Source organism: Chiloscyllium plagiosum, chromosome 26 (assembly GCF_004010195.1).
Source record: "Chiloscyllium plagiosum isolate BGI_BamShark_2017 chromosome 26, ASM401019v2, whole genome shotgun sequence".
Taxonomy (NCBI): Eukaryota; Metazoa; Chordata; class Chondrichthyes; order Orectolobiformes; family Hemiscylliidae; genus Chiloscyllium; species Chiloscyllium plagiosum.
In genome coordinates, this window is record NC_057735.1 from 22,090,026 (window position 1) to 22,112,936 (window position 22,911).

General features: G+C 38.5%; 1 protein-coding gene across 1 annotated transcript in view; it reads left to right on the top strand.

The window, feature by feature from the left end:
• LOC122562939 (cadherin EGF LAG seven-pass G-type receptor 2-like) overlaps positions 1–22,364 on the top strand; it is a 94,893-nt gene extending 72,529 nt beyond the window's left edge. The window contains exons 21-31 of the mRNA XM_043716241.1: positions 1,927–2,101; positions 4,046–4,158; positions 4,983–5,062; positions 5,955–6,081; positions 6,570–6,689; positions 9,834–9,961; positions 10,405–10,505; positions 12,346–12,516; positions 16,541–16,774; positions 18,722–18,968; positions 20,892–22,364. Of these exons, the coding sequence (XP_043572176.1) occupies positions 1,927–2,101; positions 4,046–4,158; positions 4,983–5,062; positions 5,955–6,081; positions 6,570–6,689; positions 9,834–9,961; positions 10,405–10,505; positions 12,346–12,516; positions 16,541–16,774; positions 18,722–18,968; positions 20,892–20,916 (1,521 nt within the window). The 3' untranslated portion in view covers positions 20,917–22,364. The remainder of the gene's footprint in view (positions 1–1,926; positions 2,102–4,045; positions 4,159–4,982; positions 5,063–5,954; positions 6,082–6,569; positions 6,690–9,833; positions 9,962–10,404; positions 10,506–12,345; positions 12,517–16,540; positions 16,775–18,721; positions 18,969–20,891) is intronic.
• Positions 22,365–22,911: the final 547 nt, after the last annotated feature.

The following is a 22,911-nucleotide window of genomic DNA, read 5'->3' on the forward strand; positions in this document are numbered from 1 at the left end:
CTTCCTCTACCATCCAGAGTCGTGGTGATGTACAGCATAGAAACCGACGGTTTGCTCCAACTATGCTAAATTCATCTAGTCCCATTTGCCAGCAAATGGCCGATATCTCTCTAAACCCTTCCTATTTATATACCCATCCCATATGCCTTTTAAATGTTGTAATTGTACCAGCCTCCACCACCTCCTCTGGCAGCTTATTACATACACGCACTACCCTCTGCATGAAAAGTTGCCCCTTATGTCCCTTTTAAATCTTTCCCCTCTCACTTTAAATCTATGCACTCTAGTTTTGGACTCTTCACCCCTTGACTAATTATCCTATCTATGCCCCTCATGATTTTATAAACCTCTATAAGGTTAACCCTCAGCCTCCGAAGCTCCAGGTAAAACAGCCCCAGCCTATACAGCCTCTCCCTATACCTCAAGCCCTCCAACCCTGGTAACATTTTTTAAAATCCTTTCAAGTTTCACAACATCCCTTCTTTAGCAGAGAGATCAGAATTGCACACAGTATTCCTAACCAGTGTCCTGTACAGCTGCAACATGACCTTCTAACTCCTATACTCAATGCACTGACCAATAAAGGAAAGCATATCAAATACCACCTTCACTATCCTAGCTCCCTGCAACTCCACTTTCAGTGAACTATGAACCTGCAGACCAAGGTCTTTTTGTTCAGCAACACTCCCCAGGACCTTACCATTAAATCTGTAAGTCCTGCCCTGATTTGCCTTTCCAAATGCAGCACCTCTCCTTTATCTAAATTAAAATCCACCTCCCACTCCTCAGCCCATTGGCCCATCTGATCAAGATCCTTTTGTACAGGTCATTCTGCTATAATGTGTGTTTCATCTATGCAAATTCGCCTGTAATGCAATTGACGAATTGGGGATGCTGTTTCTGAAGCGCGGACTTTTAAAGTGTGCGTTGGCTGTAATGCGATTACATTGTCCACACTTTAGATGCTGTTTCTAAAACACGATCTTCCTATAGCACGGGGTTGCACAAGAACGCAACCATCGCATTACAGAAGACCTGACTATACTCTCAGGTACCCTTCTCCGCTGTCCACTATGCCTTCAATTTTGGTGTCATCTGCAAACTTAGTAACTACATCCCACCTAAGTTCACATCCTAATCATTTATATAAAAGACGAAAAGTATTGGACCCAGCGCCAATTCTTCTGGCACACCACTGGTCACAGGTCTCCAGTCTGAAAAGCAACCTTCCTCCATCTTCTCTGTCTTCTACCTTTTGAGCCAGTTCTATATCCAAATGGCTAGCTCTCTTTGTATTTCATGTGATCTAACCTTGCTAACCAGTCTACCATGAGGAACCTTGTTGAATGCCTTACTGAAATCCATATAGATCACATCCACCACTCTGACCTCAACAATCCTCTTTGTTACTTCTTCAAAAAAACTCCATCAAGTTAATGAGACATGATTTCCCATTGACAAAGCCAAAGAAATATGGGAGCACCACCACTTAGAAGCTCCCCTGCAAGCCAGTCACCATCTTGACTTGGAATATATTACTATCCCTTCACTCTGTCTGAGTCAAAAATACTGGAACTCTGCACTTGACTACATCAGTTCACGAAGATGGCTCACTACCTGTTCATGGAGGGTCACCCGTGACTGTCAATAATACCAGCCCAGCCAGCAAAGCCAACATCCCTTGAAAGAGTGTAATTTTTCAAAAATGAGTGAGAAGGGAGTGGCTGATGGGGTTTAATGAAGGAGGGTGAGAGGAGCTTTTTGTGGAGCAGGATGGTTAGCATAAACCAGTTTGCCAAATGCTACATTACTATATTGTAAATTGTATGCAATTTCCAGTGCACATACCTCCATCCACTTGAACTTGATATTATAACCAATATCTAATGAATGCATTGCATTTGTCCTTTCTCTTGTCATTCACAGTTTGTTTGCACTGTGATTGCCATTCTCCTCCATTTCTTCTACATGTGCACCTTTGCCTGGATGTTCTTGGAAGGGCTTCACATTTACCGCATGTTAACAGAGGTTCGTGATATCAACTATGGCCCCATGCGATTCTACTATATGGTTGGCTGGGGTGTCCCTGCCTTCATCACAGGTATTTGTTCTTTGCAGTACATTGGGAATGAGGACTTTGTTTTCATTTTTGAACTAGATGCATTATACATAGAATATAGACACCCATTTTCCAAGCTGTGTTCATCTTCAGTAATAGAGCAAGGATCCTAAAGATTTGTGGATAAGAAGAAATATGATTTGTCTTCTTAGATACTAAAAATTCCAGGAATGCTTTGTCATTTTATTATGTTTCCACTAATTACAATGCAGGGTTGCAGCATGAGCCAATTAGTCTGCAGAATGGTTTAGAATCACAGAATGGTATTAGCATAGAAAGAGGTTATTGGGACCATCATATTCTTGCCATCCCTCAAAGTTTTACTCTGCTGGTATCACTCTTCCTTTTCCTGATAGCCCTACAATGGTTTTCTCGTTAAATAATGATCTAATTCCCTTGTCAAAGCTACACTTTAATCTGCTTCCACCACACTCTCAGGTAGTACATTCTAGATCTTAGCAACCTGCTGTATAACAGAATGTTCCTCATGTCACTGTTGCTTCTTTTGCATTTACCTAAAATTAATCTTCTCTTGCTCTCTACCCTTCCATTAATGGGAAGTTTCTCCCTATCCATTGTTCAGCCTCATCAAGATTTTGAACCCTACTATAAAATCATCTTTCAGCTTTCTCTCAAGGAAATTGTTCAATGTTGCCAATCTATTATTGTAACTGATATCTATCATCCCTGGAATCATTTTTATAAATTTTTCACTTTCCTCTGTGGAGCATTCCACAAAGATCTTAACATCATTTTTATTTGTTACAATACTGTGCGTTTAGTACAGTTATTTAGCTTCGTCAATTTTATTATTTCCTTGAGCCATTGTAAAGGTGAAAAAGCAATACTTGTTATCTTTTCAGTTTGAATGTGAAGCCCATGAAACTGAGTGATTCACTTATTTAGAGAAAACCATTGTAGGGCTATCAGGAAAAGGAAGAGTGATACCAGCAGAGTAAAACTTTGAGGGATGGCAAGAATATGATGGTCCCAATAACCTCTTTCTATGCTAATACCATTCTGTGATTCTAAACCATTCTGCAGACTAATTGGCTCAGATCAATGTGTAACCAAAGGATACATGAATTTGTATTACCTCTGTCTCTCATAGACTTATCTGCATTTGTTTTTTGACATGCCATTAGGCTATGTATCATAGCGCCTTGAGAGAGGTGGGGAGCTGTGGCCTGTGTATCATAGCCCCAAGAGAAAGGTTGGGGGCTTGTGGGCAATTCATTCCAGGGTTCGACCAATAGCTGATTACCTGAAGGTTAAACATGAGGGTGATTGCTCCTTCAATCTTGGCTTCACTACTAGCGATGCAGTGTGTGGAATCATGAACTACAAAATCTGATGCGAAACATCTTGATGATGCTGCATGTGAAAGTACTGAATAAAGTATGCACGTCAGAAAGTTCTTGGCAAATTTACATGGTTATATGACATTGAAACACCTGTGTGATATCCTACCCTATTAGTAGTGCGGCTACTCTACTTTCTGACAAGCTGTATTAGTAAAAATATTTATTTGCAATTTTACATTGCCAACCTGTGTTACCCAATAACTGCAAATGGTACACTATAATTTTCTGTGAGGTTATTACTTTTTTGTTTGATTTCCACTAATCGTCATGAATTGGTAAAGATAGGGAAATTCTAGAAGCCCTGCCCTATTTGCATAAGTGCAATAAGCCAGAAAAAAGCACCTGGGTTCCAAGATAGCATCCTAACAGAGTCAAAACATGTGCAAGACGTCCACTTTGGGTATTGGAATTCATCAATAAAAGATGGAAATCATGTAGAAATGGGACCCATGCTACATTACCTTTTTCCACCTCCATCCTAATTGAACCTCAGTTTACTTCTTTAACCCTTAAACAATTATGTTCTAAATATCGTCTTGTTGGGTTGTGACTTCTTTCACAGGGTTGGCTGTTGGCCTTGATCCTGAAGGTTATGGTAATCCTGATTTCTGCTGGTTGTCCATCTATGACACTTTGATATGGAGCTTTGTCGGTCCCATAACTGCAGCAGTTTCTGTAAGTTTGCAAATGTGTTCTTCAGTAACTAAGTCTACCTCTAAAAGAAATGTCAGTGTTATCGTACTATTATTGTCTGTTAACAGTGAACATGAACTTAGTACCTTTAAAACACCTCAACAGACTTTAACACCCAAATTCTAAAAAAAAGTCAATACATTAGAATTTCTGAATAGCTAATAAAGCAATGGTGGCAGTAATGGCTGTCATATAATCAGAACATTTGACAGGTTAGAAGCAAGCCACGTATTCTACAAGTCAGTAGTAATGATTTTCTTCACAAAAACCATCCAGATTATTCTCACTCTACTGCTTACTCTGCATACATTTCAATGTTTCCACTTTCCAAGTATTTTTAAATTATTTTAAAATGTAAATTTAGAGGATATTGCAACATTCAGGCAAAATGCTTCTATCAGTACATTTAAATCTTACTGGTTTCTTTCATTTGATAATAAAAAAGCCCCATTTTGTTTTAAGCTCCTTCCATGTTGTGCAAGGCCCATCAAGTCCTTATCACCTTGTGTTCACTGAACCATATTGGCTGCATGTTGGCAAAGGAGTAGAAAGCAAGGACTGCAGATGCTGGAGATCAGAGTCAAAGAGTGTGGTGCTGGAAAAGCACAGCAGGTCAGGCAGCATCCGAGAAGCAGGAGGTTCGACATTTCGAGCATAAGCCCTTCATCAGGAATTTCTTTCTCAGATGCTGCCTGACCAGCTGTGCTTTTCCAGCACCACACTCTTTGACTCCATGTTGGCAAGGCCTGAATTTTAAAACTAACATGCTCCTTTACGTTGTTGTCATTGTGTTTTCTACGTTACAGATGAATGTTTTTCTTTATATTCTGTCTGCCAAAACTTCCTGCAGACCAGGACATCAAGGTTTTGAGAAGAAAGGAAGTGTGTAAGTCCTGTTGAATTCAATCTTTGATAAAACATTAATGAGCTCACACTTTTTTTTAAAAATTGCTTGTTATTGTGACTAAACTTTGAAAGAACTCCGAATAGGAGCAGAAAATCTACAGTTCAAAAGCACTTGTTTAAATTAGGAACTTGTATTGAAATAATGTCTGCTGGATGCTAACATACTAAATACTTAAATTTGTTAACCAATCAGGTGTTGAATAGCATTTTATATTTTAAAGTCTATATATGGATCTAATTCTTTCAATGAGGTAAAAGTGCCGTTTTCAAGACATTTGGGGTGAAAAATGGACAAAATGTCAAATCAGCTGCTCATTATAGAGACCCCAATGTTCAGCAACATTACTAGTGTTTCCTGACTTTTTCATTAAAGTTGCAATGGAAGATTGGAACTCATGAGGAATTTGTTCCCAAACATGTTTATCAGTATGTGATTTCAAAATTCTCATCCTTGATTTCAAATCCCTCTGGGATCTTATCCCTCCTTATCTCTGTAACTTCTTGCAGCCCCAACTGTCTGATAGATCTTAACTCCTGATTTATGGCTTCTTGAGGAAGCCCACTATTTAATTCCTCCATCATTGATGGCATGTCTTCATTTCATTAGGGCCTAAGCTATGAGGTTCTGTCCCCACCCCCACTAACGTCTTTGCTTCTCCTCATGTTCCCCCTTTAAGATACTCCTTGGTCATCTGAATGAATATTATCCTATGGCACTCAGTGCTGAACTTGTAATGCTTCAATGAATTTAATGTGCATTTTATTGTATATGTCATTGGGGTACTGTGTTTTATGCAAGAATAGTGTTTAAAAAGCAGATGCTAAGTTGGTATTGCACATCAATATGATGATTGGAATTGTTGTTTTAATAGGTCTGGATTGCGTACAGCATTTGTGGTGCTGCTGCTTGTCAGTACAACCTGGTTCTTGGCCTTGTTGGCTGTGAACAGTGACACCATTGTTTTCCACTATCTCTTTGCTGGTTTTAATTGTCTCCAGGTAAAGCTGTCAAATAAGTATTTTGTTCTTTTAAAATACCATTCCAGTTGCTAAAAGTTATCTGTCATTCAATGAGCTACATTAATGAGGAGACACATTGAAAGTGTAATTTTCTGTTGGAAATGTTGAGCTGGCACAAATACTCAGTAAAAACTGAAAGAACTAGAGATACTGTAAATCAGAAACAAAAACAGAAATTGCTGAAAAAGCTCAGCAGATTACTGGACCCGAAATGTTAATTCTAATTTCTCTCCACAGATACTGTCAGACCTGCTGAGCTTTTCCAGCAATTTCTATTTCAGTATTGATTGCTTTTTCACTCATGAAATTAGGTGTTAAAAATCATTAATGGAACAAAATGTTTATGTTTTCACTGTTACTCGTACAAAAAGTGGTAGTTTATCAGTTTGAGCAAGATTACTAAATGAAAAGTACTACAGTGCGTTTATGGTAGAGTTAGTTTGTACTAATGACTTTCTTGCTTACAGGGTCCATTTATTTTCATCCGTTGCATCCTCAACAATGAAGTAAGAAAAGCTTTTAAATATACCTTCAGTAAGAAGCACACAGATGATACTGTTGGCACAACAAAATCAACATTGGCATCAGTTAGTAACTTTTATTTCTTTCTCGTGTGCATTTATTCCTCACTTTCTGCTAAAAATGTCCAATAAAATCTAGTCTAATGATAGTTTACTTTTCTGCAAATAAAGTACTCTTTCCAAACTAATTTCTCAGAAATACAATAATAAGTTTGTTTTTGGGGCTGTCTGTGTAACTTGGGTTAAAATGGAAGAAGGATGTGACCAGTTCTGTAATCTGCCCAGCAACAAACTTGGATATCTTGCTTGTTAAGAGTTAAAGGGGAGCTCAGGTTATTTTGTTTGGAAGAAGGTAAAGATGTTAACCCTGTAAGTAACAGCAAGAACATCCATGCTGGTTGTGGGTAGACTATTCATTTCCAAATTACAGAGAGGCATTAGAAATGTCAGGTTTTCTAAACAGTTATTCTGCAAACTCTGATTAATTCTCAGATAGATTGAAGTCAGAGGTCTCTGGAATAGCTAAGCAGCATTTCTACCCCAATTAAAGACCTACGTGCTTTGTATTGCCATGGAGATATGCTTTGAGAGAGGAATAATGGACATTTTCCCCTTCTTCAAGGTGGTGAGCAGCGGAAATAACTGAGTATGTCAGCCCTGGAAAAATGTTCACTCCTCACCACTTCAGCAATTAATGTTGGAGTGAGAAGGTCCACTGGGGACTTGCTTGACTTTCCAACAGTCAAGGGTAGGTAGGGTAGAGTTGATAAAGAGAAATATTTCCCCTAAGTGGAGGGCTCAGTATTGATGGAGTTGCAGTTTAAAGGTAAAGAGCAGGGGTTTAATGGGGATTTGAGGAAAGTAATTTTCACCTAGAGGATACTGGGTATCTGGAAGTCACTAGCTAAAAGAGTGATAGAGGTGAGAACCCTCAAGACATTTAAAAAGTATTTAAGTGAGCAGGGAGGCAATGGCCTAGTGGTTTTATAGCTGGACTGTTACTCCAGAGACCCAGGTAATGTCCCGGTGACCTGGATTCAAATCCTGCCATGGAATTTGAATTCAATAAAAGTTGGAATTGAGTCTAATGATGACCATAAATCCATTGTTAATTGGCAGAACAGCCCATTTGGCTAACTAACAATCTTTCACGAAAGAAACTGCCATCCTTACCTGGTGTGTGGCCTACATTTGACCCTAAATCTAACCCAGACTGTTTATTGATCTCTGAGCAATTAAAGATGGGCAACAAAAAAATGATGGCCAAGCCAACAACACCCATCTCCTGTGAAGGAATAAAACAAAACTTGAAATACCATAGCATACAGGGCCAAGTGCTCAAAAATGCAATTAGAAGAGGTAAATTCTTGATGACTGGCATGAGCACGATGGGCCGAACATCATTTTGAGTGCTGTAAAACCTCTATGATTGTAAAACCTTTAAGTCGTCAATCACTGACTGAGGGCCCTCGCGTGCAACCTCCCCAATTACTTACCTTCCCCGCAGGCTAGAAAAATAGCTGGTTTCCTGACCAGGTATCCAGGGTAACCTGCCTCCAATAGATTCCCCCAATTTGGTATGGATGTGGGGCAAGGAGGTAGACTCTGAAAGTTAGGTCCTGCCCTTGTTTCCGAACCCCTCTCTCCACATCCTCCCTCTCAAGAGAAGCAGAATAAAACTACCTTACCATCTCTCTGCTGGATCCAAAGACTAATACGCCTCAATTTGTCATTCTTTACGATCCAGCAGCACCAACTTCTGATTCAGCAGTCTCTGTGAGTCAGAATACCTCTATTGAGGTCTGCAGCTGTAAAACTGATTGGCAGGGTCTAGTTTTAATGAGGCCGGTAGGTGAGTCAACAGTAAACATGTCTGCCCGATGCTGTCCCAAGAAGAGGAAATCCTGGCTGAAGAGTTCATAGGAAGCTGCAGTAATATTGTCTTACAGAGTGTTAAAAGATATCACTGATCCTGACAGAGAGAGGCTAGTCCACAAGAATCTGTGAGAGAGAGAGGAACAGAGATAGAGGCAGCTATTTGTCCACCTTAAGGAGAGAAAATGCTGTCTTTTTCATTCACTACATGGAAGGCAGGTGGGAGCTCCACACTGAGATTGAGGAAACCAAGTCCATGAGGATTGAAACGAGGTTGGAAGAATTGCTTAACTTCGACTGAAAGGAGGAATTTCCAGGAGAATCCTTACTGTGAAAGTCAATCCTTGCAGTCAGAAGTTTCTCAGCTGGGAAAGGAAAATGGAAGTAGGTGATCAGGAGTGAAAATTGTTTTGGACAGGTTCCATGGAATTTACATGCCATCCTAAAGGATAGTGTAAGGTATAACCATGACGGGGGAATTTTTGGTCTTTTTAAAAGTTTGGTCACTTCTTAAAAGTTTTTTGTGGTCTAATATTGCAGTTGTCAACAAAGTTGCTTAGTTTTTAATGGATTTTGTTTTTAGTTTGTTGTAGTACAAGTCTTGAAACTTGAAATCTTGTTGTATGAGCCTTCCATTCAGATGAAATTTAAATATCATTTTAGAGTTTCTAGTCCACTGTAATAAATATTTTATCAGAATTTCCTTGTAATGTTGAAAATGAAAGATGGAATTATGATAAAACTGCTTCAGAACAGATTCTAGTGATCCCAGGTAGCTGCAGCAGAATTTGAATAGTTTGTTTAGTCATTGATAACCTGATGTCACAACTACACCCACCTTCATCTTTTTAAATGATATGAAGCACTTAATACAATTTTTCATATCGTGAATTCTATTGAAATTAAAGTCATGATTTTTTTCTGCTACTATTGCCATTTAACATCAAAGAAATTGAAAAGATATCGTGACATTCTGTACTTTGCTGAAAATCTCAATCTTTTAGAGGCTAACAGACAATTGTATTGTATGATTAAACTTTGTAAAAACATGACTGAAGGTGAAGGTATATTCACTGGTGTGTACCAGTGAATAGAAATGTGTTGTTAACCATATGTGTATAAACACCTGGGATGGACAACATCTATATTTGCTAGATTAGATGAGTTGATCTAAATGTTATTTTCTTCTAACAGAACAAAGATTTCTCTACTTCTGAGTAGTACATTTTTCTATAAGTGAGATGCACTTCTCAATGTTTGAACAGTTGCATGAAATAGTTGATTTCAAATGAAACAAAATAATCTATATTTCCTCATGCCTTTTGTTTCAAACAGTCATTGTGTAACAACACGTATATTGATGGTCGTGCATGTCACTCAACCTTTGGTGATTCAGCTGCATCAGTAAGCAGTACTTCAAGGTCAGGGAAAAGCCATAACAGTTACATTGCATTCGTCCTCAGGTAATATGACACAGAGTGTTTTTGTGCATAAGTCATTCTAGTGGCAGAATAAGTTAAGAAAGTGGTTAATAAAGCATGCACTATCCCAGACTTTATTAACAGATACGTAAGTGGATAAGAGCAAGGAAGTTATATTGACCTTATATAAACCACTAGTTCAGCTTCATAATCCAGATCTGGGCACAGTGTTTTTGGCAGACATGAAGGAATTAAAGAGCATGCAGAAATGATTCAAGAGAATCATTGGAGAGATGAGGGACGGAGAAGTTGAAATTTTTTTCCTTGGAGGGGAAAAAGACGCAAGTGTTATAATAACGTGCTGATCTTGTAAGGGAGAGTGGCTAGAGCCTTGCCTATATTTCACAGTCAAATTGGTGACCCTAAGTGCTTGTATTAACATAACTGGCTGCCTGTTCATGACAAATTACTATCTTATTTTTCAGGGAAGAAGCTGCTTTGAATAATAGTACCTCAAGTCAAGCCCATGTTGCTCTCACTGACCATGCCACTTCCTTATTCCATGAGATTAAGACAAACCCAGATGGTAAGAAGAATATTGGTGCTAATGTGCAGGCTTCACACACACCTTTCAGAAGACGTGCAAGCCCACATTAATTGATTTAGTATCTGTTTCTCAGCCAAATGTAATTAAATTGGAATGAAAGCATTAATCCATTTAAAACCCAATTTAAATAACAAGGCCATTCTTTATGAATCTGTTATTTAATCTTTGAATTGCTGTAAAGTAGGTCTTTTTTATCATTAAAAATGAAAACATTTAACAAAATAATCTAATAATGTTGGAGGAAGGAATAGATTATAGTTCATTCAAGTTACATGAACTGTAAAACTCTCAAGAATTATCCTACGTTACCTCTGTGCTAATTGTGCTGAAAATTCTGACTAATTTGCTTTGCAAATCTTATTTGAGAGTATATCAGAGATTTGCATCTTTCCTGCCTCTGGATGATGAATAAAGGAAAGAAATGCTTATGTGCTCTTCAATAATAAGGAAATGACTTTGATGGATTCCCTGGCTTACATTTCACTATTAGTCCAGTGAAAGGGATGTACCAGCAAATTTCCATATCTTGAATAATAGCTGATGAGAGGATTTAGTGCATATGTAATCCAGGTGGAATTCGTCCATTTGGAATTGTCTTCATGAAAATAGCTGAAACAATGCAAGTGTTTGATCATATGGAAGAAATATTTCTATGATGTTTTGAAATAAGAAAACAATTTTCTGTTGCTTTCCTGCTACTTAATGGTGGTAGAACTTATTTCTGTTTGAAAGGTTTATATTAAGAGTACTATCGAATGAATATATTCAACTAAATTCTCCCATAAACTTTGTGGTAATTAATGGAGAGATGCCCATTTAGTGTGCAAGTATTTTAGTTAACCATTTGTTCCGTAGTTGGTTAGTTATTACTTGTGAGGTGATATTTTGTGATGTATAGCTGATATATCAGAAATCAGTGAGGTGATGCATGGGAATTGGTGGAGTATAACAAAATATTCTTCAGTCATGCTATCAGTGAATAGAATTTCAGATCAGTACATATTTTACAGATAATTTCTACTCTCAAGTTGCCAAAAATCAATAGCAGGGATTGATTCAGCCACAGAGATCTTTATTCATAACATGTAAGAGATTGCTGGGATTCAGTAGTACAGTCCTACCATTTGTCATGAGCTTGAATTTTCACTGGGAGAGAGAGTCTCTGGCTTAGCCAACATGATGCCAGAAACTGATTACAAATGTTTTGTCCCAAATCTGGCATCTCCCTTCATCATTGGGCATACCTATAGTAAATAATGGTACATACAGCTGCCATAAAAAAGATCCAGTTTTTATTAGTGGGATGTGGGCTGGACACCTTTCAGGAGATGATCCAACTAAACTTATTGGAATTCTTGAGAGATGTAAAGCACTTATTCGGATAGATCCAGTGACACCACTGGGAGAGGTTAAGTGTCTTTTGGGATTTATAAAAACAGACATTATGTGTGCAAAGAGTGGATAAAGTCATGGGAATTGTCAGGACCTTTAAATCTATAGGTTTTAAAATGTGAAAAGTCTGCTTTTTAAAAGTCAGTGCTTGCTATTTCACTCTATTGATTGCCTGATTGCTAACATTATAAGATTTGTCTGGCATGACTGATTTCACAACTTGGGGCATAGATTGTTGTGAGTTTGCACAATGGAGGCATAGGGCTAAAAAGAGCCATGAACGTACATGGGCGGCCTAAGTTGACATGGAAAGGTTTGAGAATGAGGACATAGAGAGTGTGAGGTGGAGATAAGGGATTTGGTTTATAAGTTTTTTTCTTTTATTTGCTGAACAACTGAAAATATAGTGTTTATTGTTTCTTTACAGAACACGATTCAGACTCTGACAGTGATCTGTCACTGGAAGATGACCAAAGTGGATCTTATGCCTCCACACATTCTTCAGATAGTGAAGATGATGATTATCAAGGAGACCCAGGTTGGGAAAAAATTATATCCCCAAATAATGAAAAACATCATCATCACAGTACTCCAAAAGGTAACTATAAAGCTGCTCAGACTTCCTCAATCAATTCATGAGGGTACATGGCACCAGCACTAAACCCAGTATCTGATAAGCTCTCATGACTCTGAGTGAAGTCTTCTCTGCATTTTCTTCTTTTATTTATAACTAAATGTAGTTAACTTCACAGCAATTAAGTTATTAAAATATGTACCTCCTCCAACTACAACCTTACATCATGCACCCTACTTCTTTTCCCACTTAGGTAATCCACCCCATTATTTTATTCCAATGATAGAGCATTCTGAGAAAGCTCTCCAATTTCAGATACACTCTGTATTTCCATAGAGGCCAGGATAGGATGTTCCAATCAAAAATGTGGAGCTTGATCTTAGCAGAAAAAAGTAGAAGCCAGTAACATTCCATTGTAGATTGTTGCTCCATGGAAGGTTTATACTGTGGTCTTATCTCAGAGCTTGTGCAGTTTCTTCTCTGAAAGTGGTAAGACGCATTAATTAAACATTTCTTGTTATATTTTTAGTAACATATGCTTTAAATTTATTGATCAGAGTTTTGTACCATTTGAAAGGTGATGTGGCGGTGTTAATTATTTGTGGGTCTTTGCAGGAAGAGATTGTGGTCTCAGTTATGGTACTTGTAACAACAGTGCACCTCTTTATTAATGGACTACTTCTGTTGAAATAAGCTGATCAATGTTACTTGGGTTTACACTGCTGCTATCAATCTTGATTTCACGTTTATTTATTAAAAAACAGAAATACTCATTAAGGTGCAAAGCTTAACTATTCCAATGTTGTAGTAAAATTATTAAAACTCAAATTTAGAAGCAAGTCAATCAAATTTATTAAATCAAATGTATTAAATCGAAAGCTTTTGGGAGGGGCAGCATGATTCTGACCCTAACAGCGGGCCTTGATCATGCCGTCTCTACTCGAATAACAGGTAGAGCGTTTTTTATAGTCTGGATGACGTGTACAACAAAAACTCGCAAAAGATGGTTTCTAGTGTTCTGCGCATGCGCGCACAGTTTACTGATTCCAGGAATGGCATACCATGATGTTGTATTGTGCGCATGTGCACACAAAGATCACAGGTTCCAGGAGCAGCATACCATGATATTGTGTTCTGCGCATGCGCATACAGAGATCACTGGTTCTGGGAATGGCATACCACGACGTTGTATTCTGTAAGTATTTCTTCTTTAGTTAGTTTCTGTCTTCAGTACCCCACCTTGTGGTATGAGACATGCAGGAGCATGACAAACAGACCACCTACACCCAGTAATCATCAGTGGGGACAGAAAGGCAGTAACTCTCAGACGATGCCAAGTGGAGGCCAGCATCGGCACAATTCTCGCTGTCAAAACTTTACAACATGAGTTAAGGATAGCCATAACAACACAACAAGCAATGACAATAACAATGAACATGATGAAGGCATGCAAAAGGTACGAGCCCCAAGATCCGCCTTATAGCCATCCTAGGGGATTATAATCACAAAACTGTTTCCATTCCTGCTGGATCTATCAGCCTCCAAGCGGATGTGATACACTAGGTTGGTTATATTGGCTGAGGTGTCTGGAGTGTATATGCAGAACTCAGGGCCGATAACAGCACAGGTGCCACTAGCAAATAGTCAAGGACTAAACGATTTTGCAACGCAACAGTACGGGTGGAAATGACCTCAGGCGACACCTCAGAGATGGCCATGCTAACAGCTACAAAGCCATTGGCAGTCTCATTAGCCAGCCTTTGCAAGGTTGAGGCCATATTGATCAGTTCCCTAGCAGCACCATAAAGAATCGCTCGGTCTCAGTGATAGACTGTTTGGATTGAAGCAGGTGTAGGTTGGGATGAAGGCGGAGGGAACTGTAGAGCCATAGAGTCATAGAGATGTACAGCATGGAAACAGACCCTTCGATCCAACCTGTCCATGCTGACCAGTTATCCCAACCCAATCTAGACCCACCTGCAAGCACGCGGCCCATATCCCTCCAAACCCTTTCTATTCTTATACCCATCCAAATGCCTATTAAATGTTGCAATTGTACCAGCCTCCACCACTTCCTCTGGCAGCTCATTCCCTACATGTACCACCTTCTGTGTGAAACAGCGCCCCTTAGGTCTCTTTTATATCTTTCCCCTCTCACCCTAAACCTATGCCCTTTAGTTCTGGACTCCGACAACCCAGAGAAAAGACTTTGTCTATTTACCCTTTCCATGCCCCTCATTGTTTTGTAGACCTCAATAAGGTCACTCCTCAGCCTCCGATGCTCCAGGGAAAACAGCCCCAGCCTATTCAGCCTCTCCCTATAGCTCAAATCCTCCAACACTGGCAACATCCTTCTAAATCTTTTCTGAACCATTTCAAGTTTCACAACATCTTTCGGATAAGAAGGAGACCAGAATTGCACACAATATTCCAACGGTGGCCTAACCAACATCCTGTACAGCCACAACATGACCTCCCAACTCCTGTACTCAATACTCTGACCAATAAAGGAAAGCATACCAAACACCTTCTTCACTATCCTATCTACCTGCAACTCCATTTTCAAGCAGCTATGAACCTGCACTCCAAGGTCTCTTTGTTCAGCAACACTCCCTAGGACCTTACCATTAAGTGTATAAGTCCTGCTAAGATTTGCTTTCCCAAAATGCAGCACCTCACGCTTATCTGAATTAAACTCCATCTGCCACTTCTCAGCCCATTGGCCCATCTGGTCAAGATCCTGTTGTAATCTGAGGTAACCCTCTTCGCTGTCCACTACACCTCCAATTTTGGTGTCATCTGCAAACTTACTAACTGTACTACTTATGCTCGAATCCAAATCATTTATGTAAATGACAAAAAGAAGAGGGCCCAGCACCGATCCTTGTGGCACTCCACTGGTCACAGGTCTCCAGTCTGAAAAACAACCCTCCACCACCACCCTCTGTCTACTACCTTTGAGCCAGTTCTGTATCCAAATGGCTAGTTCTCCCTGTATTCCGTGAGATCTAACTTTGCTAATCAGTCTCCCATGGGGAACCTTGTTGAAGTCCACATAGATCACATGTACCGCTCTGCCTTCATCAATCCTCTTTGTTACTTCAAAAAACTCAGTCAAGTTTGTGAGACATGATTTCCCATGCACAAAGCCATGTTGACTATCCCGAATCAGTCCTTGCCTTTCCAAATACATGTACATCCTGTCCCTTGGGATTCCCTCCAACAACTTGTCCACCACTGACATCAGGCTCACTGGTCTATAGTTCCCTGGCTTGTCCTTACCACCCTTCTTAAACAGTGGCACCACATTAGCCAACCTCCAGTCTTCTGGCACCTCACCTATGATTATCGATGATACAAATATCTCAGCAAGAGGCCCAGCAATCACTTCCCTAGCTTCTAGGGTACAGCTGATCAGGTCCTGATGATTTATCCACCTTTATGCAATTCAAGACATCCAGCATTTCCTCCTATGCTATATGGACTTTTTTCAAGATGTCACCATCTATTTCCCTACAGTCTATATCTTCCATATCCTTTTCCACAGTAAACACTGATGCAAAATACTCGTTCTGTAATGGCAAACAAAAGGGACCACATAGGCAAGATAGCAAGATTGGGACCAAACTGGATGACATGTACAACAAAAACCCGCGAAAGACAGTTTTTTGTGTTCTGCGCATGTGCGCAGAAATCGCTGGTTGTGTTCTGCGTTTGCGCATCTAGAGATCACTGTTTCAGGGAACGGCATAGCACAACATTGTAATCTGCGCATGCACACGCAGAGATAGCTGGTTCTGGGAGCGGCGTACTACAACATGGTGTTCTGTAAGTATTTCTTCTTTAGTTTCTGTCTTCACCACCATGGCAGCAATTTAATGAGTTTAATCAGTTGGAAATGTCCATTTGGAAATATTCAAAAATGAAAATCTTTCTCTAATTATCATATTTAAAGAGTGTATTTAAATTGATTTCCAAATCTGCATAAAACAGAAAGCAATCCTTTTCATTTGCCTGCCTTTAAAACAAATTTCAATTGATTTTCCAGTGGACAACATTTCTGCTCATGTGAAACCTTATTGGCCAGGAGAATTTATGACAACAGCAAGTGAAAGTGAAGGTCCTGGCGGGTCAGAGAATTTGAAAGTCGAAACTGTGGCAAACATTGAGCTTCACCGAGAAAAGCTTAACTATTTGGATGAGAAGCCAAAGGAAAATGGAGACAGCTTGTACAAAGAAAATGCATTATCATTGCCTAACCCTAACGCACAACCTCAGAAAGGTAAAAAAAACCCAAAAGAACTACTGATGCTCAAAAGCAGAAACAAAAACAGAAATTGCTGGAAAATCTCACCAACTGTGGAGAGAAATCAGAGTTAGTGTTTCAGCTCCAATGATCCTTCTTCAGAACTGGTGGTAGCTATGACAAAGTTATTTTTTAATCAGAGGTTGGGGGGGGGGCGGGGAGTTGGAAGGAGGGAGGAGGAGGAGGACTAAACAATAGATGGAAATAAAGCCCAAAGAGAGAGAGAAGTTGGACAAAGAAAAGAGTGAGTAACGGTCAGCTCAGGAGAATGAATGGCTGCTAATGGGGACTATTAGTTGCTAACAATGGGTTGTGTGTCATAGCAGACCATGTGATAACAAGGCCTGGTTTGTGCGGCTCAAGGTAAGGACGTGGATGAAGCTGCCTTCAGCCCTAAAATTGTTGAACTCAATATTGAGTCCAGAAAGAACTTGTTCATTGGCCAACATCTCTGTCTCAGGCTTGATGCAGTGCTCCAGCAAAGCTCAGCACAAGCTGGAAGAACAGCACCTCATTTCTGCTTGGGAACTATACAGCCTTTTGAACACGAGGCCTTGTGCAACTCATGCCCTTAAATGGATTTCAATACCCCAACTCATGAGCAAGGTATTGTTGGAAAATCTCAGCAGGTCTGGCATCATCTGTAAGGAGAGAAAAGAGCTGACGTTTCGAGTCTAACTGACCCTATGAGAGAAGAGCAGTACTTCTTCAGAGTAGGCATTCCTGGAAGAGAGGTGGCAGTGGGTTAAACACTGGATAAAAGCAAATTACTGTGAATGCTGGAATCTGAAACCAAAAGAGAAAATGCTGGAAAATCTCAGCAGGTCTGGCAGCACCTGTAAGGAGAGAAAAGAGAAAAGAGTTTTGAGTCTAATTGACCCTGACAGTGGCAGGTTTATGGTTAGAAGATTAATTATGTTAGACTCGAAACATCAGCTCTTTTCTCTCCTTACAGATGCTGCCAGACCTGCTGAGATTTTCCAACATTTTCTCTTTTGGTTTCAGATTCCAGCATCCGCAGGAATTTGCTTTTATTTTCGCAAGGTATTGTTCTTACGTGACTTGTGGAGGAGCAGTGTAATTTGGACCTTCAGTTCCAAATTTCTGTATTTAACTGGATATGTCTTCTCCAAGTGTTGACTCAATTACTCCATAATAATGACATGCACTGTTAGCCTCATCATTACTCTCAACACAAAATCTGGGCCATTAATTTATGAGACAGTCCCTTTTGCTCTTGGTCTTATCTTTCCCATTTAATAACCAGCTGTTAAAAAGTAAACTGTCCCATCTGAATGCTTATCTAATTTCTCTACACTCCTCCACCAATCCAGTGAAGTTGCTCTTCAAGAAGGGAAAAGTGGAAAGTAACAGTTTGCCCTGTGAAAAATCCAGCTGCATTTGTCATTTTAAAGGCGAATGCAGCATATTTGAAATGCCACCCCCATACTATGTAATGTTACTGCATATACATTCTAAATTTAGCCTTTTGATTTTTGAAAGCCCTTCAATTTCCAACACAGAGACTGAAAATGTAACAAAATAAACATAATATTTATTTTCCTCAAAACAATTTTCTGTTAATCTTTAAGAATATTTATATTGTTGTTTGTGGTTTATTTGTTTGTTTGATTTGTTCCTGTTACATTGTCATTGTCTTTTTCAGTACAATGGGCAAACTAGATCCAAACTGGCAATTAATTCTGACTACAAACTTACATTTTAGCTATGATGTTTCACAATGCTTTCATCTGTTTTGGCTATAATGAGGGATAATCTGATAATCCCCTACCATTTTGTTTCATCATAAATGTGTCATATTTTAGTTAATTTTGTCATACTACGTTTACACTCATAAATGAAAAGTAACTTTAATGTAAATTATTTTGTTAACTGTATTAATCTACTTTTTGCAATTTATAGGAATTTTGAAAAATAAAGCATTACCATTATTCTCAGAGAAAAACAGCATCAATCGAATTCATAATGAACTTTCCAACCATAAACCTGCCACTGTCTGCTCACGAGCATCTTCAGTGGGATCCAGTGAAGGAAGTCGAGCAGGAGGTGTAACAAAACTGAGACAAACAACAGGGGAAATGAATGGAGTGATGCCCATACCTATGAGCATTAAAACAGGCACAGTTGATGAAGATTCATCAGGGTCTGAGTGAGTATCCCTTCCCTTTGTCACTTAGTGTTACCAAACAAAAATACAGCACATTGACAAAACTGCTGAAGTAAAGAAAAAAACCATTAAACATTGCCAAAGCTTAATGCAATGCGAAGGAGCTGAATTGTACGGTTTATACTAGTGCTGGCATCCAGTTGTTTCCATGCAAATGTATCATTAATATTTCTGGCAAAAGGAGCACAATGGTATGAAACATTTAAGAACCAAAGATAATCGCATCAGCAATATACATTGAAAATTCACACTGACTCTAGAAATTATTGTTTTGGAAAACATATTTAAAATAATATCAAAGTCAAGAATTTATGTCCAGTATATTAAGTATATATCAACATTATTCGATGGTGTAGTTTCAGGAACAAGTTTGGAAATTGTCTTCTTTATGTGTTTCTCACCAGATTGATCTTCTATAATTCACTATTTTTCATCACCTTTCTGTATGTTATTGATAATACTATGGTAATGGTACAGGTCAACTGTGTTAAGGTTGCAAAGAGATAATTACCTTACTTTGGTAGTTAAGGTTCTTCAGTGACACCTTACACTTGATGCCCTTTAATATGAAATGATGATTTCAATGTCATAATATTTGGCACGTTATGACATTCTATTACAGTTACTTTATATGCACATGCAGCACGACAGAGAAGTTCAGATTACTGAGGACAGAAAAGTAACCTACAGGGTACTTTTTCAACTTTCAACCAGGATGTTAAACTGTTTTCCTTGGAGAAGAGATTAAATTAGCAGCAATTTGATAATTAAAACAATTTGATAGAGCTTATCAAAATATTGAGGTGTTTGGATAGAAATAGGGAGAAACTGTTTGGGTTGGTCAAGAACCAAAGCACACTGGTTTACGATGATTGAAAAGGTAATGATGGCATGAGCAAAAAAATCCTTTTCACACAACTCATGGTAGGAATCTGAAATATAGGGCAGCACAATAACTAGCGCTGCTGCCTCACAGCAGCAGTTCTACCCTCGGGTAACTGGCTGTGTGGAGTTCGCACATTCTCCCTGTCTCTGTGTGGGTTTCCTCCAGTTTCACGCCATGTTCCAAAGATGTGTGGTTAGGTGGATTGGCCATTCTAAATTGCCCATAGTGTCGAGGGATGTGTAGACTAGGTAGATTAGTTGTGGGAAATGTAGAGTTACAAGGTGAGTCTGGGTGGGATGCTCTCTGGATTGGAAGGCGGGGGGGCATTGTTGGTGTGGACTCGATGGGATGAATAGCCTACTTCCTCAGTGTAGGGATTCTATTATTCTGTACTGTCCCTGAGAGTGTGATGGAGGCATGTTTAATTGGATAATAAACTTAAATAAAATAATTTGCAGGGGTATGAGGAAAGGCTGGGGGAGTGGGACTTGATGAATTGCTCTTCCAGAGAGTTGGCATGAACACAAAAGGCCAAATGGTATGTTTCTGTGCTGTAACCTTCTATGATACTATAAATATTTTGGGAATTACTTGATTTATCTTTTAAAGAGCAGGACAAATTTTGTGAAAGAAATCGTTTAGTGATCAGCATAGATTTTTCTCAGAGCTTTCTGTACCTTTTGGTCAATATCTTTTTTTATTAAACATAAGTGTTATTTTCAGCCTGGGATCTGGCAAAAAATTCTTAAAATATGTTCAGTCATATAAATTCAAATTAATATCTATGCCTCAGTGTATTTGACTTCTAAACTAATTTTTATCTCTTTTCTCTCCTCATCAAACTTACAGATTTCTATTTTTTAATTTCCTCCATTGAAACATTTGGTTAATTTCAAACAATATCTCACTGTCAGCCATATACCACCAATTATGAAATGCACAGTTGATTTCCATTACACTATTTTCAGCATACAATCATGATCATGCATTTTTTTTTCTTTTGTTCTTTTCACACCCAGTAGCAGTGATGAGACCTCGATATGACTTGTCAGCATAGGATGAAGAGGATTGCTAAAAAGCTGCGGCGATGTCACTTTGCTTACTTCCTATAGTGCTGGTGACTTGTGCCTTGTCCCAAAGCGCAATGCTCGCACATAAGCAGACTGTCTAATATGGAAAGGAAAGGAACTGCTGTCATCAGGAGAGGGTGTCTGGAAGAAGTGATCACTTATTGTCAGTGCCAAATCTTGCTGAAATGCTGTTCTGAACAAAGTGGGTGCCTGGAAACTACATTACACAATGATCAAAATGCACCCAGACATACTTCAGAACAGTGAGGACAGCGCATGGAGCAACCAAAATTCAAAGAAGCCAATTAAAGTTTCAGAATTTTGAGTTCTCAAACAATGTGCAGAAAAATGAAAGACTTAAAGCTTCAGGGAATTTATTGTAACTACTGTTTATATGATATCTGTTCATGATTATAGCTCCGTATTGAAAACTCCCCTTGACAACCTCAATCAAATGCTTTTTTTGATTTCAACTGTCCAAATTATAGGATGTAAGAGACACGCATTACAGGAATTATATAAATTGCCTTACAATAAGGTCACGTAACTTGTAATTATGGCTATCTTAAATTTAAACCTACAGTTTTTTTTAATATGCAAAAGCATTTAATTCTGTTACAATGATTAGAATGTTTTGCTGCACTGAAAACTTGTTTTCTCAATCACATATTCAATACAGTTGTAATGGATTGAGTATTTTCTCTAAAAACCATTGGTACTATTTGGGAATTGTATAAAGTAAAAATGGCATACATGGCCTGTTTTATTTGGTAATGATGAACCTTTATTTATAATCCAATTACCAGTTTTGATTTTGAGTTTGTCTTTGGGAAACTATATTGTCAAAGGTTGTACCTATGGCAGTCCCCTTTGAATAGCTCTCATAGAGGGCTGTATGCTATGACTGGGCAAATACAAGCCGTTTAACTGTAACTACATTCACCACATGTGAAAACAAATGCCTTTAGCCACATGGCCTTCATGCTCCAGCTATAGTGGAGTTGTTCTCAGACCAATGCCTACTTTGAACTTTTTTTTACAAGACAGTTGTTTGTAGATATTTTGATATAATTTTTAAGTTGTCTTGAGAGAAAATGTGTGTTGTACATGCTTTTCTGTTTTAAGTTGGTTAACATAGTTCTAAGGGAAAAATGAGTAGGAACTGCAGGATGTTTATTTAAAAAAATGCTGCTCATTTTTTTCTGTTAATATGGTGTCTGTTAATATTGTATAGATTCAATGTTTGACTGAAAGTAAAGGCTTCCACTATTTTATCTGAAAAAAAAATTTTTTCCATTGTTGTCACCACAAAAGACCAGAATACTGAATGCTTTCTAACAGTGAATTGTACAGTGAGTTCCTTAATGTACATACTGGCAGTTTTTAAATAAATGTAGTTGAAACAGATATAGTAACCTGAAATTGACAATGGAATAGTATATTATTTTGTCCGGAATGTTTTATTTCATGATTTAGGAATGTGCAAATATTCTAGTACACTTTCTAAGTTGAAAATACTTTCCCTTTTTAGTATTTTTTTTCAATGTGTACTTTATTATTATTTTAGAACAGAAACCAATAGATGCATAGTTACCAGTATTCATCACATTACAGCAGTTTCTCTGTGTACAGAAATAGGAACTGGATATGAGAACACCTGCCTTTTAATTTAGTAGAATCATGAATCTAATCAAGACTGAAATGAGCATCAAAGCAACGTTCTCAGAAACATTACGACTGGGAGACACTTTGCATTCCATCACCTCAGTCCCCCCAAAAAAGTCCTTAATAGAAAGATACAGGATCAGAAAAGCCCAAATTTATTGTTTTCAAAATTTTGCTGTACAATGGGGATGTCTGAATGCTTAACATTCTTTGTAAAATTTAGTTGTCTTCTATTCTAAGCAGGGCTTAAAATATTTTTTATAAGCAGGTTAATAACTAAGATATTGATCAAACATGTTAAGCA